This window comes from Sus scrofa, chromosome 7 (genome assembly GCF_000003025.6).
Source record: "Sus scrofa isolate TJ Tabasco breed Duroc chromosome 7, Sscrofa11.1, whole genome shotgun sequence".
Classification (NCBI taxonomy): domain Eukaryota; kingdom Metazoa; phylum Chordata; class Mammalia; order Artiodactyla; family Suidae; genus Sus; species Sus scrofa.
Window position 1 is genome coordinate 97980122 of NC_010449.5, and position 20121 is coordinate 98000242.

The 20121-nt window shown below is 39.6% G+C and overlaps 1 protein-coding gene across 2 annotated transcripts in view; it reads left to right on the forward strand.

Annotated features, from left to right (window-relative positions):
• Positions 1-20121, forward strand: part of YLPM1 (YLP motif containing 1) — a 66106-nt gene that overhangs the window by 3993 nt on the left and 41992 nt on the right. For both annotated transcript variants that reach the window (XR_298837.3, XM_001924711.7), the window contains exons 2-4: positions 7100-7336; positions 10444-10623; positions 12908-13902. Coding sequence is in view for 1 of the 2 variants with exons in the window: in XM_001924711.7 (XP_001924746.3) it covers positions 7100-7336; positions 10444-10623; positions 12908-13902 (1412 nt within the window). In the remaining variant the exon portion in view is untranslated. The remainder of the gene's footprint in view (positions 1-7099; positions 7337-10443; positions 10624-12907; positions 13903-20121) is intronic.

The window sequence follows — 20121 nt, forward strand, 5'->3', positions numbered from 1 at the left end:
GTGTACTTCCCTTGCATCCCATCAGGAGGCACTCAGTGCCTGCTTGTCCCGTGGTCAGTTGTGCCAGTAGTGATCGGAGGGTGATAGTCTGGTTCCTCCACTGTAAAGCTTCCAATCAATTTTGTATCTAAAGTTTCATCTAGTGGCTCATTCATTGATGGTCTTTGCCTGTAAATTATTTTATCATTAGAGGTTATAATGTGATTATTTTCTGCCATTTCTTCTATTTACTATGTGGAATTCTGTAAAGAAAGACTTTCACTTCTGATAGGACTGTTTGATTGGAAATACAGTTAGTATAGAAAAGACAGGATAAATGCTTGCTAGTCTTCCATTATATTTCTAGTTTTCAGAGTAAAATGATTGTGATTTAATAAAATATGTCTTTTTTGAAGAATTAACTTTGTGTTTAAAGATCTGGCTAGGTAAAATACATACTGGTCTTTTTTTGTGACTTGTGATTCATTCTTTTATTCTCAAAACTTATTTAAGTAGAGCTATTGACTTTCAGTTTTTAGTCATTATTTAATATTCAAATGTTTATTGAAGGAGTTCCTGTCATGGCTCAGCAGGTTAAGAACCCAACTAGTATCCATGAGGATGCAGGTTCGATCCCTGACCTCGATCAGTGGGTTAAAGATTCGGCATTGCTGCAAGCTGCAACGTAGGTCACAGATGCAGCTCAGATCCAGCATTGCTGTGGCTGTGGTGTAGCCTGGCAGCTGCAGTTCTGATTCGACCCCTAGCCTGGGAACTTCCGTATGCCACAGGTGTGGCCATAAAAAATTTATTGAGTAACACCTGTGTGTCAAGAACTGTGCTTAGTACTGGAGATGAAATGGTGAACAAAATAGACAAGGTACCTGCCTTCATTGACTTGGTCCAATGGGGGAAAAGGATATTTAATAAGTATTTAAGAGAAGTACAGGGTGCTATGGGATTATAAAATAGAAAATATCACTAGACTGTTCCTTAAAGAATAGGAAAAGGTGAGCTTTTTTAAACTCACCATTGTATTTACAGTGCCTTGCTCAGAGTCTAATATGTAGTAGGTGAAAAACGTATTTTCACAGGACTGAATGAAGCTGGGAGCTCTAAGCTAGTTGAAGAGACCTCCCTTTGCAAGTAAAATTTAAATGAAACCTGAAGAATGGGTAGAAATGAACCAGATAGAGGTCAAAGAATTAAGTAAGGCTTATTGAAAGCTCAGGGCGAAAATGGCAGGTACACACCAGGCTAGGGAGGCCTTAGAGGACTTTATTCCTAAGGACAGTAGGAAGCCATTTAAGGATTTTTATATAGGCAAATGTGACAGATTGGCTTTTTTGAATGTTCACTCTGCTTTGCAGTGTGGAGAGAGGAATCTAAAGGAGTAAGAGTGATTTAGAGAGAATAGGTAATGGTGTGATCCAGGCAAGAGTTAATAGAGGCTTGGGCTTGAATGGTGACGGAGAATCATGGAGAGAAGTGGAAAGGCTGGAGAAATATTTAGGTACTGCAATCCAGTTGGAGATGGAGTCATAGTGGAGAGGGAGGCATCAAGGATGATTCCTGGCTTTCTGGGATAGGCTGCTGAGTAGATGGTGGTTTCATATACTAATAAAATAGGAAAACTTTCAGGAGGAGGAACAGGTCTGGGGAGATGAGGGGAAAATGGTGAGTTAAATTTTAGACCTACTGAGTTTAAGATCCTGAGACATATGATTTCTAATGGAGCTGTCTGGTTGGAAGTTAGATATAGGTCTGGAGTCTAGAAGTGAGATCTGGGAGACATGATGGACTTTTGAGTCATCAGCCTAAAAATGGTATTCGAAGGCACAGGGGAGGTATTTGAAGTCTCCCAAGGAGTATGTGTAGAGTAAGAATAGCATTTAAAGGACATTGAGCCTCGTCCTGCAGAATCACAGTATCTAATGGAACCAATGGGAAGTAAGGACAAATAGGTAAATGGAAGATCAGGACAGTGTGGTGCCACAGACTTGAAGGGAAGGCTCTTTCTAGCAGGAGGGAGTGGTCACCTGTGTCACTGCTGAGAGGTCAAGCAAGATGAAGACTGAGTTATGTGTTGCATTTACTGACATGTAGATTATTGTTGACCTTGGCAGGAGCAGTTTCATAGTGACTGAAGCCATATTGCATTGATTTGAGGAGTGATGGAAGGTGAGGAAATGGGGATGGTGAGTATAGACAACTCTTTCAAGAAGTTTAACTGAAGGAGAGAGAGAGAATGTGGGCAGGAGCTGGAGGAAGATGCAAAGTGAAGGAGTTTTTTAAAGATGGGACTAAGATTATCTAGTTACCTTAATTCCTGGAATAGAATGTGAACATCAAAAATACTGAAAACAAATATGTCTTAAATAAATTTTGAAAATGGAAATCCATTTCATTATTTTACCAAGTCCCCCCACCCCCACCCCATTCTGCTTGCTTTAGGATATAAGACATTGAACATTTAGTGTTACAGGCATTTATCATAAGCAACTTGGATAGGAAAATTAATCTTTAAAACATCACACATATATACACATGTATTCGTTCATTCATTTGTTCTCTCTCTCTCCCTCACCCTCTCCCTCCTTCTTTATATTCCCCTACTTGGAGAATCATTTAGTACCTAGTTCATTACTGTACTTGTAGAAAGTAGTCAGCTAGTACTTGCTGAATTAATTAGCTTCTTTTTTGGTAGTGATACTCGTGACAGATAATTCCATTCAATGTCTTTTGGAATGTGACATATACTATGATTTTTCCTCAACCCATGAACTAACATCCCATATGAGATGGAGTTGTCTGATATAATGGGACATTCAGAACTGCCTACTAGTTCAGCTTTATTACCAAGTCCAGGCAGGTTTTATTCCTTTCTAAAATAGAGATAAATCAACCTTCTCTGGGATCACTGAGACATTTCAGAATGATTTCATCATTATTCATTTGTAGAGCTTTTAAAAATGTGCCAAAACCTTGTCCTAGGACTAAATTAGATCTGGTTTCCTCACATTGGGTTCATGTTAAGTAGAAATTGACCCACAGTGCATACTGTCAGTAAATCAACAAGTACTTGAGCTCCTAACAAGGTTCTTAACCTTAGACTAAGTCCAAGACAAAGATTGAAAGCATGAGAATAAGGTGGGTACAAATGGAGAAAGAATCTAGACCTGGGAGTTCCCTTGTGGCACAGTGGGTTAAGGATCTGGCATTGTCACTTGGGATCACTGCTGTGGTGTAGGTTTAATCCCTGGCCAGGGAACTTCCACATGCCGTGGGTGTCACCTCACCCCAAATACAAAGAATCCAGAGCCAAATAATCTTCCTATTTGTAGCCACTGGCTTCATAGTTTATGAAAGATGGTTTGCGTTTTTGTATCTTTTGGTGATGCTTTCAAAGCAACTTAAAAAAAGGAAACCTTTAGCTTCTGCTTGGGTTTATTTTTTAAAGTTGAAAGAGAAGACTGTTGCCTTTTTTCAGTATTTTCATACAATGATGGAAGAAAGCTGAAAATGTTTTACTACTACATTTTTTTTTCCTTTTAGTACTACTTTATTGTTGACTGTCATGGTCCATGTGCTGGTTTTTTTTTCATGTTGACTAGTAAAAATAATTATATCCCAGGAGCTGATGATTATGCATATGATAATTTAAAAAACCCAATCATGACCCAGACTTCAAGATGGAGTTAGTGAGGTGTGGAATTTATTCTTCCCAATGGATTGCAGCATGTTTCAGGTCATAGAAATTAGTAGCCAAAAGGGGACTCTTTAGCTGATCAACAACCATTTATTAACATTCTACTATGTGCTTTAGCACTATGCTTAAGCACCAGATAGGATACAAGAACATCGTGAGACCTAGCTCTCCCAAGAAAATTACATTCTGTGAGTGAAAAAACAGGTAACAAAAAGGTATGTTTAATGAGAAAAGAGTATATATTTCATATATTTGTGTTTGGAAAATTGGAGAGGATATATAATAAAATAGTAACAATATAGGAAATCCTGGTTATTCAAAGATGATGAATCCCAGTGAATGCATGTAAAATGAATCTATTTAACACAAGGACCAAAAGTTTACCGTAAAAAGTAAAAAATTTGATTTGGGACACGATCTTTTTTTTTTTTTTTTTTTTTTTTTTTTTTTTTTTTTGTCTTTTTAGGGCTGCACCTGCGGCATATGGAAATTCCCAGGCTAGGAGTCAAATCCAAGCTGTAGCTGCTGGCCCTATGCCACAGCCACAACAACATGAGATCTGAGCCGCATCCGACCTACACCACAGCTCACAGCAACGTTGGATCCTTAACCCACCGAGCAAGGCCAGGGATCGAACCTGTGTCCTCATGGATGCTAGTCAGATTCGTTTCCACTGTGCCACAATGGGAACTCCTTGTCTTTTATTTCATTTCACATTGAAAAACTATTTTAGGGATTAATAAATTTTTCACAGGCTGTTTTTCAACCTTTGATATTCATGTCATTCTCTTTCTTTTTGGTTGTTAGCTGGTGGTACTTCTGCTAGGTCCTCAGCTATCAGTAATGAGTTCAAAGTTCACCAACATCACTTTTTTTTTTTTTTTTTTTGTCTTTCTGCTATTTCTTGGGCCGCTCCCGTGGCATATGAAGGTTCCCAGGCTAGGGGTCGAATCGGAGCTATAGCCACAGGCCTACGCCAGAGCCACAGCAGTGCAGGATCCGAGCTGCGTCTGCGACCTACACCACAGCTCACGGCAACGCTGGATTGTTAACCCACTGAGCAGGGCCAGGGATCGAACCCACAACCTCATGGTTCCTAGTCGGATTCGTTAACCACTGCGCCACGACGGGAACTCCCAACATCACTTTTATAAAAACCTGCATCTTGGAGTTCCCATTGTGGCTCAGCAGGTTACAAACCCTGTTAGTATCCATGAGGATGCAGGTTCGATCCCTGGCACCGCTCAGAGGGTTAAGGATCTGGTGTTGCTATGAGCTGTGATGTAAGTTACAGATGCGGCTCCGAGCTGGCATTGCTGTGGCAATGACGTAGGCTGGTGGCTACAGCTCTGATTAGACTTTCGATATGCTGTGGGTGCAGCCCTTAAAAATAAAAATTTAAATAAATAAAATCCTCCATCTTTTTAATCGTAGTAGAAATATATGCTATTGTTAATTATAGACATATGTAGGGCAATTCATTAGTGAATATTTTAGTGTTATGACAACATTTTTTCCTTGTGCAACCTTGTTACCATGGGGAATTGTATAATGAACACTGAGATAGCGAAGGTCCTGTAGTTATTTTTGAGTGGTGAGATTTTCTAAAAATTGATTTTAGTTAGTTATCACCTGTTTGTACAGTCGAGTCTCTTTATTTCAGGTATTTATACTCCATAAAGTTTTCAGAAACACTGACTTAGAGAATACTGAACCATTACTCCTGGGGGAAGTATAGGGTTAGGTTCCTATGGGCCTTTGGCCACACTTTCATCAACTAACCAATACATGACTTTGTTTTATAAGTTTCTGTTGAAAGAACCTTGTTTAAGGTATACTGTTGATCATTAATGTTGTACTCACCTCCAGCAGCTCTGTGACACGTGCCTGAGGAAAGCTTATCCAACAAAAGTATTTTTTCCTTAAGGCACATCACAGCCTTCCTGCACTTAAGAACACTAGACAGCACTTTAGCAGTATGCTTATGGGCTGTTTTAAACAGCAAAAGCTTCAACAGAATGCACGGAAATGTGAAAAATGTGGCCCTGAATAGACTTCGAAAAGAACATCTATTTACAGTATAAGAGCTAAACAGAAAGACAGAGTATGGTCATGGTTAGGCCAGGAAGATGCAAGTCAAGTAACTTAGTTTTTTTGCCGCTCTATACATGTCCACAAATGGCTGCCAAAGCTCCCTGAGTATCAACTTTGGAATTAGAAATAAATTTTAGCCAGTAGGGCAGATTCACAAATATAAAATCCATGAATAATGAGAACAGGCTGTATCATCTAGTCTTTTTCCACATTAAACGCGTTATTGTAATTTTTAAAAAGCAGAAGCACAAATTTCCAGAAGGTCAAATTATAGTATAATTTGGAAGACAAAGTACAACTTTTAAAATAAATAGAACAGGAGTTCCCATCATGGCTCAGTGGAAATGAATCTGACTAGTATCCATGAGGACGCAGGTTTGTTTGATCCCTGGCCTTGCTCAGGGGGTTAAGCGTCTGGCGATGCCATGAGCTGTGGTGTAGGTTGCAGACACAGCTTGGATTCCCCATTGCTGCGTCTGTGGCGTAGGCTGGCAGCTACAGCTCCCATTAGACCCCTAGCCTGGGAACCTCTATATGAACCTCTATAGTCTATGAATATATGTATACGTTCTAAGAATATACATATGTATGAAAATATACATACGTATAAAAATATACATATGTATATTCTCACATATGCATCTATACCTGGTATAGCAAGATTAATGATACAACAGGTATTTAAAAGAGGGAAGAACACTGCAGAAGAGAAGACAGAGAAATGAGGACTGTTTGGTTGTATTCATTGTATATATTATATCCATAAGACCCCTGTGGATAAATCTGAACCAGCTAAAGGCAAGTTGAAAACGAGTAGCTGTGAACAGTGAAAGGATTTATTACTCTGCTCATTTATCAGAAAGACTGCACTCACCTCCAAAAGTGTGTTTTTAATGAGAGAAATATGTTGAATAAATATAACATACGGTTTAGGAGTTGCCGCTGTGGAGCAGTGGGATTGGCAGCGTCACTGCGGCTGTAGGACAAAGGTTCAGTGCCCGGCCTGGCACAGTGGGTTAAAGGATCTGGTGTTGCCATAGCCGCTGTGGTAGACCCCTGGCCAGGGAACTCCATATACCCAAAAAAAAAAAAAAAAAAGTATATATATATGTATGTATGTACGTATGTATGGTTTAACTTAAATGTATAAATTTGGGGGAGGACTTGAATAATCTTGTATATTTATTTGCTTTTCTCAGTCCAGCTTTGCCTTTTCCTACATACAGATACATGAACATAGATACAAATATAGATGACAACAAGTTGCAGATATATAGGGTTGTCAATTAAAATTCTTAAAAATGGTTTCTGTTGCAGGAACAACAGCAATATTGGTATCGACAGCACCTGCTTAGTTTGCAGCAGAGGACAAAAGTGCATTTACCTGGGCACAAAAAGGGTCCTGTTGTATCAAAGGATGCACCTGAGCCAGTAAAAGAAGAAGGTACTGTAGCTGCCACCAGTCAAGTACCAGAACCCCCTCCGTCCGAGGAACCCCCACTACCACCCCCTAATGAGGATGTACCACCTCCTCTCCCACCTGAAGAACCCCAGGTAACCATAAAATTAATTACTTTGTATTTATTAAATTGTTCAGCTTTTTTTCTGATTCATATATCTTTGTTAAAAATGAATATTTTCATGTTTATGTTAAAGTACATGTAAAATTTCATTTGTGAAATATTCAGATGTATGCCATATCAGGTTTAGAAAAGGCATTTTCTAAACAAAACAAAAAGATAACCTACGGAATGGGAGAAAATATTTGCAAATGATGCCACTGACAAGAGGTTACTCTCCAAAATATACAAACAGCTCATACAGCTCAGTGTCAAAATAAAACCTGCTCAGTCAAGAAATGTGCAGAAGATCTAAAAAGACAGTTCTCCAAAGATGACATAAAGACAGCCAAAAGGCACATAAAAAGATGCTCAACATCACTAATAGAGAAATGCAAATCAAAACTACAGTGAAGTATCACCTCACACTGGTCAGAATGGCCATCATCAGAAAGACTACAAATAATAAATGCTGGAGAGGGGGCAGAGAAAGGAACCCTCCTACACTGTTGGTGGAAATGTAAATTGGCACAACCACAATGGAAAATAGTGTGGAGGTTCCTTAAAAAACTAAAAATGGCACTACCATATGATCCGGCAATCCCAATCCTGAGCATATATCTGGAGAAAAATACAATTTGAAAAGATACATGCATCCCACTATCCATAGCAGCATTATAGCCAAGACATGGAAGCAACCTAAGTGTCTACTGACAGATGAATGGATAAAAATGTGGTACATACACAATGGAATATTACTCAGCCATAAAAAGAATGAAATAATGCTATTTGCAGCAACATGGATAGACCTAGAGATTATTATACTAAGTGAAGTAAACCAGACAAAGACAAAAATATGATATTGCTAATATGTGGAATCTAAAAAAAAGGATACGCATGAGCTTATTTATGAAACAAATAGACTCACAGACATAGAAAGCAAATTTCTGATTACCAAAGGGGAGAAGAGGGTGATATATTAGGAGATTGGGATTAAAATATACATACCCTATTATATATAAAATAGATAACTCACAAGGATCTACTGTATAGGACAGGGAATTATACTCAGTATCTTGTAATAACCTATAATTAAAGAGAATATTAGAATATATATTAATATATATGTATAACTGAATCACTTTACTGTATACCTAAAATTAACACAACATTGTAAATAAACTATACTTCAATAAAAATTTTTTAAAAAGAAAAGGCATTTTTTCGTGGTTTAAGTGAGAGTGAAGAATTAAACACTCTTCTTTTTTTGTCTTTTCTCCTTTTCTGGGGCCACTTCCTGCGGCATATGGAGGTTCCCAGGCTAGGGGTCTAACCGGAGCTGTAGCCGCCGGCCTACAGCATAGCCACAGCAATGTGGGATCTGAGCCACATCTGCAACCTACACCACAGCTCACGGCAATGCCGGATCCTTAACCCACTGAGCAAGGCCAGGAATCTAACCTGCAACTTCATGGTTCCTAGTTGGATTTGTTAACCACTGCGCCACGACGACAGGAACTACTAGACACTTCTGAATTAAGTGTCTCTAAACACTGAACAGATGCCATGTGGGTGTTTTCATATTGGCAGTATAGGGCAGTAATTAAGACATGCAGCTTTATTTATTTATTTTTGCTTTTTAGGGCCGCACCCACAGCATGTGGAGGTTCCCAGCTTAGGGATTGAATCGGGAGCTGTAGCTGCCAGCCTACACCACAGCCACAGCAACGTTAGATCCAAACTGCAGCTGTGACCTACACCACACACAGCTTACGGCAACAGCAGATCTTTAACCCACTGAGGGATGCCAGGGATCAAACAAACCCGCAACCTCATGGGTCCTAGTCGGATTCATTTCCACTGAGCCACGATGGGAACTCCCAGATTCAGCTATTATTGTCAAACTGCCTGAGCTGTAATCCAGGCACTGCCACTTGCTGGTGATGACTCTGAAGAAGTTAGTTAACCATTCTGTGCTTCACTTTCCTTATCTGTAAAATGGGTATATCCAAATAGTAGCTTTCTTATAGAACTGTTGAAGCACTAAATATGATAATCCTTGTTGCTTTGCATACTGACTGGCACATGGAAAGTTCTCACCTTGGTCCAAAGGTCATTGTCCTCCCTTATGTGGAAACATTAATGAAACATAATGATTATACTGTAATCACCTGCAAAAGGTGGCTAAGGTGAAAAAGATTTCTCATGGAGTGAAAAGGACAGTAACTATGGATTGTTTTTCTAATGGAGAAATGGTTATCCTGTTTAGGAACAGAGATTGTTATTTTAGCAAAGACTGTGGAATTTGGAGTTCCCGTCGTGGGGCAGTGGTTAACGAATCCAACTAGGAACCATGAGGTCGCTGGTTCAGTCCCTTCCCTTGCTCAGTGGGTTAAGGATCTGGTGTTGCCGTGAGCTGTGGTGTAGGTCACAGACACAGCTCGGATCCCATGTTGTGTGGCTCTGGCGTAGGCGGGTGGCTACAGCTCTGATTAGACCCCTAGCCTGGGAACCTCCATATGCCTCGGGAGCGGCCCAAGAAATAGCAAAAAGACCAAAAAAAAAAAAAAAAAGTGTGGAATTTATAAATTCCTTTGTGTTAGGATCCATGATCACAGTGTAGATAGAACCGCATATTTAACCTAAAGATAGAGTAGCTTGGAGTTCCCACTGTGACTCAGTGGTTAATGAACCCCACTAGCATCCATGAGGACATAGGTTCAATCCCTGGCCTTGCTGAGTGGGTTAAGGATCCGGCGTTGTTGTGAGCTGTGGTGGAGGTCACAGATGTGGCTTGGATCTGGCGTTGCTATGGCTGTGGTGTAGGTGGGCAGCTACAGCTCTGATTCAACCCCTAGCCTGGAAACCTCCGTATATGCCTGCTTAAAGTGTGGCCCTAAAAAGAAGAAAAATTTAAAAAATTTAAAAAAAAAGAACAGATTTTCTCAGCCAGAATTGTAGGCATCCTGGCCTTTATAACACAATACTATACAATAAAATATAAATTGTATAAGATATTCACATTTCTTTTAATCTGGTTGCTCTTTATGACTTGCAAAAAAAAATCCCCCCAAATAAATATGTATCCTCTCTTATCTTTAGTCTGAGGACCCTGAAGAAGATGCCAGGTTAAAACAGTTGCAGGCTGCAGCAGCGCACTGGCAGCAGCACCAACAACATCGAGTTGGCTTCCAGTATCAGGGAATAATGCAGAAGCACACTCAGTTACAGCAGATCCTACAGCAGTACCAACAGATTATACAGCATCCACCCCATATACAGGTGAGTGCTTTCCTCAGTTGACACGTGGGAGATTGACCCAGGACATTTAAAGGGTTTGTTTCTCATGAAACAGATTTAAGTGTGAAGAAGGACAACTATCACGTTTCCCTGGAGTGCCCAAGTAGTTATATGTCATATGACCTCGGAGCTTGGGAAGTGTGGTATTATGAAAATGCTCTTGGGGAGGGGCAGGTATAGCAGAGACTTCATCATGTCAACCTCAGCAGATGTTAAGTACTGTTGAGGGATGTAAGAAACAGGGCTTCTTACAGACTTACAGACATAGAAAACTTATGGTTACCAAAGAGGAAAGCGGGGGTGGGGGGGGTTGGGGGGAATAGGAGAGATAAATTAGGAATTTGGGATTAACAGATACACACTATTATATATAAAATAGATAAACCACAAGGACTTACTGTATAGCACAGGGAACTATAGTCAATATCTTATGATAACCTATAATGGAAAAAAATTATATATATATATATATAAAAAACTGGGTAACCGTGCTGTACACCAGAAATGACACAATATTGTAAATCAGTTATACTTCAGTTTAAAAAAAGGAGTTCCTGCTGTGGCACAATGGGATTGGCAGCATCTTGGGAGCCCTGGGACATGGATTCAATCCCCAACCCAACACGGTGGGTTAAGGATCTGGTATTGCTGCAGCTGTGGCTTAGTTCACGCGGCTGTGGTTGGACCTGGTCGCTGCACCAGGAGCTCCATATGCCATGGGGCGGCCGAAAAAACAGACGTTTCCATTGTGGCTCAGAAGGTTACAAACCCCCAAAATCAGTATCCATGAAGATGTGAGTTCGATCCCTGACCTTGCTCAGTGGGTTAAGGATCTGGTGTTGTGAGCTGTGGCTTAGGCTAGCAGCTTCAGCTCTGATTCCACCCCTAGCCTGGGAACATCCATATGCCACAGGTGCAGCCCTGAAAAACAAAAACAAACAGAAAAGCAAAAAACCTGGAAAACAACAAAAACAAACCCAAACAGAAAAACAAAAACCTGAGTTACTTATGTAGCTTCAAGTTAACCTATATCTTGCCTAAAAAGCACTATAGTAACAGACAAAAATCTACCACCACAAAAAAACCTAAGCAAATACACCACAAAAGATCAACTGACATAGATACCTGTTTGTCTTGTATCTTTGAGGTATAAATGTATGTTTATATATTTATAACATCATTTTCTTTTTCTTTTTCTTTTTTTTTTTTATGTCTTTTTAGGGCGGCACCTGTGGCATATGGAGGTTCCCAGGCTAGGGGTCCAGTTGGAACTGTAGCCACTGGCATGTGCCACAGCAACAGGGGATCTGAGCCACATCTGTGACCTACATCACAGCTCACTCTGATACTGGAACCTTAATCCACTGAGCAAGGCCAGGGATCAAACCCACATCCTCATGGATGCTAGTTGGGTTTGTTAACCACTGAGCCATGACAGGAACTCCAAAAACATTTTTTGTTTTTTGTTTTTTAGGGCAGCACCTGCCGCATATGGAGGTTCCCAGGCTAGGAGTCAAATTGGAGCCACAGCCACAGCCACAGCCATGTGGGATCTGAGCCATGTCTGCCACCTGTACCACAGTTCACAGCAGTGCTGGATCCTTAACCCACTGAGCGAGGCCAGGGATCGAACCCACATCCTCATGGATCCTAGTTGAATTCGTTAACCTCTGAGCTATGAAGGGAACTCCCCCTCCCCTTTTTTTTTTTTGTCTTTTTAGGGCCGCACCCGAGGCATATGGAGGTTCCTAGGCTGGGGGTCAAATTGGAGCTGTGGCTGCTGGCCTGTGCCACAGCCACAGCAGTGAAGGATACAAGCTGCGTCTGCAACCTACCCCACAGCTCATGGCAATGCCGGATCCTTAACCCACTGAGCAAAGCCAGGGATCGAACCTGTGTGCTCATGGATGCTAGTCGGATTCATTTCCACTGAGCCACAATGGGAACTCCTAAAACATCATTTTCAATAGTAGTTAAAATGATCCATAGTAATATTAAAAATTTGAAAAATACTTACTGCTGAGATAGGTATTTGCTTTAGTGTCTGGTTCATTTTTCCCCCCAATGCTGTGATAACTTATATAAGTAAGTCAAAGGAAGAAATGTGAATGATCATCACTGAAAGGATTTAACAAGCTTATCTTTAGCCTCCCAAAATCTTGTGTTCTAATTTCCTGAGGCTTCAGATTCCCTTGATTCATTAATATTTTAACTTATGATTAATTCTATGACTGTCTTGACATAATTTTTATGTCTTTATTTGTAGACCATGTCCGTAGATATGCAGATGCGACACTATGAGATGCAGCAGCAGCAATTTCAACATCTCTACCAAGAATGGGAGCGAGAGTTTCAGCTGTGGGAGGAGCAGCTTCATTCCTATCCTCATAAAGACCAGCTTCAGGAGTATGAGAAGCAGTGGAAGACATGGCAGGGCCATATGAAAGCCACTCAGACCTATCTCCAGGAAAAAGTCAATTCATTTCAGAACATGAAGAACCAATATATGGGGAACATGTCAATGCCACCACCTTTTGTCCCATATTCTCAGATGCCTCCACCTCTGCCAACAATGCCCCCTCCTGTATTGCCTCCGTCGTTGCCACCCCCAGTGATGCCCCCTGCCCTGCCTGCTTCGGTGCCACCACCTGGCATGCCTCCACCTGTGATGCCCCCTTCTCTACCAACCTCTGTGCCCCCACCTGTGATGCCTCCATCTCTCTCTTCAACAGGGCCACCTCCAGTTCTACCCCCTCCCTCCCTCTCTTCTGCAGGACCACCACCTGTTCTTCCCCCACCGTCTCTCTCTTCAACAGCACCTCCCCCTGTCCTGCCCCTCCCACCGTTATCTTCAGCTACACCTCCTCCAGGAATACCTCCCCCTGGAGTTCCACAAGGGATACCTCCTCAGTTAACAACAGCCCCAGTTCCACCAGCATCCAGTTCTCAGAACTCTCAAGTTCCAGAGAAACCTAGACCAGCACTGCTTCCCACTCCTGTGTCTTTTGGTTCAGGGCCACCCTCAGCTTACCATCCTCCATTGCAATCAGCTATTGGCCCATCTGAACAAGTGAATTCTAAAGCTCTGAGCAAATCTACTCTGCCATACAGTTCATTCTCATCTGAGCAAGGACTTGGGGAGTCATCCGCTGCTCCATCTCAGCCTATCACTGCAATCAAGGACATGCCAGGAAGGTCAGGTGGTGGACTGCTTCCAGATCCTCCTAGAAGCAGCTACTTGGAAGGTCCAAGAGGGCCAAGGTAGGTTTGCCTTTTTTTTTTTTTTTTTTTTTTGAGGGAGGGTCGTTTTGGCTTTTTTATTGATATAGGCTGAGTAGACCTTTATATTCTCTTTGTACTTTCATATACATTCCTGGTTTATAATGAATACTGTTAGTCTTATTTATTAGACATGACATAATGAAATCTAGAAATGGTATACTGTCCCTTTTTCATTGATGTCATTGCTTTTATCCTGTATGTAAGAGATTGTAGTCCAGGATGAATATAGTGGTTTAGAGTAATGCTTGTCAATTTCTTAGTGACTTTTCAGCTTCAAAGGCAGTATTTATTAAGTTCATTGATCTTTTTTAGCTTTTTGGTTTTTTGACAACTAAATTGGCAATTTCTTTTTGTGAGATGATGTACAGTTGTTGGAGACTAAAATGAATAAGCATCTAGTGAAATAAGGCAATGCAATTTAGTGTAAGGGACTTCAATCCATTTGATCAGCAAAAGTTTCTGCTCTGTGCTTCCAGTAGTGAATATTACATGACAGACAAAATCCCTGCCCCCATGAAACTTGCATCCTTTATATTTCCTCAATTTCGGAGATATTTTTCTTTTGTCTGAACCACATTTTTATGTAGAAAGCACAAAAAACTTTTACTAGTAGCTTCTAAATTTTTTCTTGTACCTTTTAAAATGTTCAATTTATTTTAACAAGTTTGTAAAAATATTTTTTTCCCAAGTTGACCTAAATGATAATTTTCTTACAGAAAAATTCTTTTTTTTTTTTTTTTCTTTTCATGGCTGATTGTGTGGCATATGGAAGTTCCCAGGCTAGGGGTCGAATCAGAGCTGCAGCTGCCAGCCTCTGCCACAGCCACAGCAGTGCAGGATCCAAGCCGTATCTGCAACCTACACAACAGCTCACAGCAACTCCAGATCCTCGACCCACTGAGCAAGGCCAGGGATCGAACCCACATCCTCATGGATACTAGTTGGGTTCTTAACCTGCTGAGCCACAGTGGGAACTCCTAGAAAAACACTTTCAATCAGATATTTTTTCCTACTGGAAATTGTATTGTAAATATATATTCCTTATACAAAATTTACAGTGCAGGAAAGAATTTAAAAAGTAAAAAAAAAAAAAAAAATGTAAAAGTCACCTAACTCCACTATCTGGAGATAATAATATTTAAATCATATGTCATAAAAATTGAATCATACTAAATATATTTTAACTTGGTTTTTCCCCGTAACAGTATTGGTTAGTTTTCCATCTCAGTGTCAGTGGATCTACACCATCATTTTAAATTTAAGTCTAATTTCAACATTTGAAAACAAAATATACCTTTTATTTGTTCTCTTAAGTTTATATTCAGAAAACAAAACTCCATCCAAAATCAATGGTATTTAGAGGTAATTAACATTAAATTCCTCTGGGTGCAGAGGCTTTACCTACCATTATCCCATGGAGTATTCTCAACAACCTCTGAACTTGGCAGATTCATTCATACCCTACATTAACCTTGTACAGACTGGGGCTGAGAGGATTGGGTAACTTGCTCCAGATCATGGAGGTGGGAGAGTAAAGCCTGAGATCCATATGGCGGGAGCTGAGTATAGAGGGTCCCCAGAGCGAGAGCACTGGTTAATTAAGCACTGTTTTTAATGCTGTGATTCAGTGACTTTCATCCTGTCAGTGATTACAAGTAGATTTGTAGTCTTGATTTCCTTGATGTGTGTATCATCCTGATTTGAATTCCTGCTTCTCTCCTGGATTGTGCATTGCCTTTTATCTAGATCTGATAACCGGTTTGCTCTATGAGAAGTACGTTCTTAACACCTCATGGAACATAGATTTCCTGCTCCCTTTTTTTCTGTCTTTTGCCTACCAAATCTTGACCTCGTAAATTTAGGACCTATTTTAAGTTTTTTCTTGCCTCAAGGTATAGTTAATAATTTCAGCACTAGGAGGACCTTAGCAGTTACGTAGTGCAGCATTCCCTCTACAGCACCTCACTTTAGTGTTGCGTTTAGTTTGTCATCCTAGGTCTTGCACAGACTACCTTATTTATTCCTCTCAGTGATCTCATGAGGTAAATAGATAAAGGGAGCTGAGATTTGGAGGGATTATAAATGCATTGTCCCAGATGGCATAGCTAGTAAATGGTTGAGAGGAGGTTAGAATCCAAAGCCTTCCGGCCACTCTGAAGTCAGCTGTGCTTTCCTGTCCCAAGCAGTCAATGCACTCCGATCGAACATTGGCACTGCGGCAGGAACACTGCTCTGTAATGTGTTGACGTTGTCCAGAAAGCTTACTTCTTACATAAACCTAAATGTGTTGCCTTAACTTCTACCTGTTGATTCTGAGTCTGCCTCTGTGGTGCAACACATAATGAACTACCCTATCCCTCTTCTACAGTATGTTCCTACCATTTTTAAAGACCACCCTCTGTCTCCCATCACCCACCTTATCCAGCTTCGCTCTGCCGTTGTATAAACTGAAATTCTTCTTTTCTTTTCACACTAACATTTGTCCTAGCCTTCTCCTGCTATAGCGTTTACTGTCCCTTCAGGGCCTTTGGTTTGTCAGTCTCCTTCAGAATGAACACTTACTTCACGTGCAGAGGACTGTAGACCTATTACTGACTTCATTAATTAAAAAATATGCTTATATAGCAGAACAAATTGCTTTTTCTTGGTCAGCACTCTCACAGTGTTGACTCGTGTTGAGCTTAACATCAGTTTGGCTTCCCAGGTCTTTTTCACCTATTAAGCCAGTTCTCGCTCATCCTGAACTTGTACAGTTATTTTTTGTTGTTGTTTTTTGTTTTTTTTCCCTAAGACTTTATCTTTACATTTCATCTAGTTAGTTTTGGACCAACATTCTGGTCTCCTGAAATCCTGTTGAATGGAGATTACATTTTTTTTTTTTGAAATATGAAATATCCCCTCCCAAGTTTTTCGACCTGCAAATTTGATGACTTTTTTTGTTCTTGAATTGGATCCTGCTCACATTTTCTACCTTGTTTTATTAACTTTTCCTTGATCTAGCTATGTCATTGCCACTTCTAATACCCTTCTGCTTCTTTTGTTCACTTAGCCCATATAAAGTATAGTTTGTGACTATTGTCCAGGTATAGTCCTCTCATTAACTAGTGAAACAACAACAAAAAAGTAGTGGGAAGCTGGTTATTGAGTGAAAGAGACTGAGTTAAGAATGATTCACACTATCAAGGGAACTTGTGAATTTCCTTTATTAGTTGAATTCAGAGTTTGCTATAAACATATAATTTATATGGTAAGCTAATCTGGTTTTATGTGTGTTTGGTTTTTAAAACAAATCTGGGTAGAAAAACAAAAACTGAGGACTCTGTTAACTGATTTACCAATAACACATTGTTAAGTACTGTAAATTACTTTGAGTTTTTTGCAAAAATCCAGACTCAGGCTGCTTTTTAATAACTGAAGGTTTACAAAAAGTCAAGTGACGTAACTGCATCATATATAAATAGCATACTACATTGTTGAGCATGTGGGGCAGCTTTTTATCTGTTTATGTGTATGTGTATCATTGGATTCATCAAGTCTTATGGAAGACTACCTTTGCTCCAATGAACTGTCCAGTTAGTGGATATTGGTTTCCAACAACCTTTTATTTTCAATAATAAAATTTATTTATTGAAAGGTAACATACAGAGATGTGCACAATCATAAGTGTACAGCTTAGTGAATTTTCACAAAGTAGATACACCCATGTTATCAATACTCAAACCAAGAAATAGAAATTAATAGTGTCTAAGAAGTCCCCCTCATGTCCCTTCCCATTTTCCCTCATCCCAAAGATAACTAATATACCGGCTTTTTACGTGGTAGATTCGTTTTGCCTGTTTTTGAACTTTATATTGACTCATGTTGTATGTACTCTTTTGAGTCTGGCATCTTTCCTTTGACATTATATTATTGTGAGATTCATCCTTATTGTGTGTAGCTGTAGTTTGTTCATTCTCATTCCTGTACAGTACTTTATTGCATGAATATACTAGTCTGTTTATCCATTCTAATATTGACGGATATTTAAAATTTTTGCTTATTGTGAAAAATACTACTTTGTGTCTTTTGTGCTATATGTCTCTTTAGTTGTGCATATGTATGCGTGTTTGTATTTAATTTTATTTAGATATATACCATAGATTGGAATTCTTTTGTCCTAAGAGTATGTACATTTTCTTTTTCTTTTTTCTTTCTTTTTTTTTTTTTTTTTTTTTTTTTTTTTTTTTGTCTTTTTTGGACCAGCAAGTGGAAGTTCCCAAGCTAAGGGTCAAATCAATGCTGCAGCTGCTGGCCTACACCACAGCCACAGCAACACGGGATCCAAGCCACGCCCAAGACCTACGCCGCAGCTCGTGGCAAAGCTGGATCCTTAACCGACTGAAAGAGGCCAGGGATTGAACCCGAATCCTCATGGACACTAGTTGAGTTCTTAACTTGCTGATCTACAACAGTAGATCTGTATTTTCTACTTTGTCAAACAGTTTTCCAAAGTGGTTGTGTCAGTTTACACTTTTCACCAGCAGCGTTTCTGTGTTTCAGTTTTTTTGTATCCTTATCAATACTTGGTGTTATTAAATAGCTTTTTTTTTTTTTTTTTTTTTTTTTTTGGCTACCCCATAGCATATGGAACCCCGGGGCCCAAGGATAAGGGGTACTTGATAAGTAATGATGGGTAATAGTGAATTCTAGGATACGAATATCACAAAATGTTTTCAAGATATAGAAAAAAAGGTCACTTAAGATCCCAAAATGTGTCTTAGAGTTATAAAATAATTCAGTGGCCCTATATGATAATTTCAAGATAATGTAATCTTTGTCCTATTCTTCAAAAAGTAAATTTTCTTTTTCTTAGGAATGCTTAGAAGAAAAGTTGTGAAATAATCCTTACAAATAGAACTCTTTTAAAAAAACTCAGGAGTTCCCGTTGTGGCGCAGTGGTTAACGAATCCGACTAGGAACCATGAGGTTTCAGGTTCGATCCCTGCACTTGCTCAGTGGGTTAACGATCCGGCGTTGCTGTGAGCTGTGGTGTAGGTCACAGATGTGGCTCGGATCCCGCGTTGCTGTGGCTCTGGCACAGGTTGGCAGCTACAGCTCCGATTGGACCCCTAGCCTGGGAACCTCCATATGCCGTGGGAGCGGCCGAAGAAATGGCAAAAAGACAAATAAATAAATTAAAAAAAAATTATAGGATCTAGTTAACCCAAATGAACCTCAGGGGTTAAGAGTACCTTTGATTAATAGAAGTCCTTAATTTTAATTTAGTAGTCTAATTTATTACTAATTTATGGTTAGCACTTTTTCATGTCCTGTTTAGGAAATCTTTGCTTACTTCAAGGCCATAAATACATTATTGTATTTTATTTTCTTTAATTGTATAGTTTTTTTTTGTTTGTTTTTTGTTTTTTTTTTTTTTTGAGTTCACTTCTTTTATAATTGTATAGTTTTTATTTTTATCACCAATCCTGAGTTCTCTTGTGGCTCAGTGGGTTGGGGGTTTGGCATTGTCACTGATGTGGCTCAGGTTCAGTCCCCAGCCTGGAAACTTCCACATGCTGCAGACGCAGCCAAAAATGGATAGGTAGGTGGGTAGAAAGATAACCAGTCGATATAGAATTGATTTTTTTGTTAATGTATGATATGAGGTAGGGTAAGTTTCATGGTTTTCCATATGGCTATCAAGTTGACCCCAGTACCACTGCTTGAAATAGTCATCCCTTTCTTACTACTTTATAATGTCTCCATCATAAGTCAGGTGACTATATGTGTGGATTTATCTGTGGACTCTATTTCTTTGAGTTATGTATCTTTGCACCAGTGTCATATGGTTTTAATTGCTGTAGCTTCATAATAAATCTTGATATCTCTTAGTGTAGGTTTTCCAAATGGATGTTTCTCAATCGGAGGTTGGCAGACGTCTTCTGAAAGTGCCAGTAAATATTTTTAGGCTTTGCAGGCCATATTTGGTCTCTATCAAGTATTTTTCTTTCTTCCTTTTCTTTTTCTTTTTTTAAACCTATAATGGTATTAAAAAAAAAAAAAACAGTCCTACCTGGATTTGGCCATGGACCGTAATTTGCTGACCTCTGATGTTGATTGTGTTGACTACTCTTGGTCCTTTCTATTTCCCATTATCATGTTTAGAAGCAGCTTGTCAGTTTTCAAAAACTCCCTGGAATTTTGCGAACATTGACCATG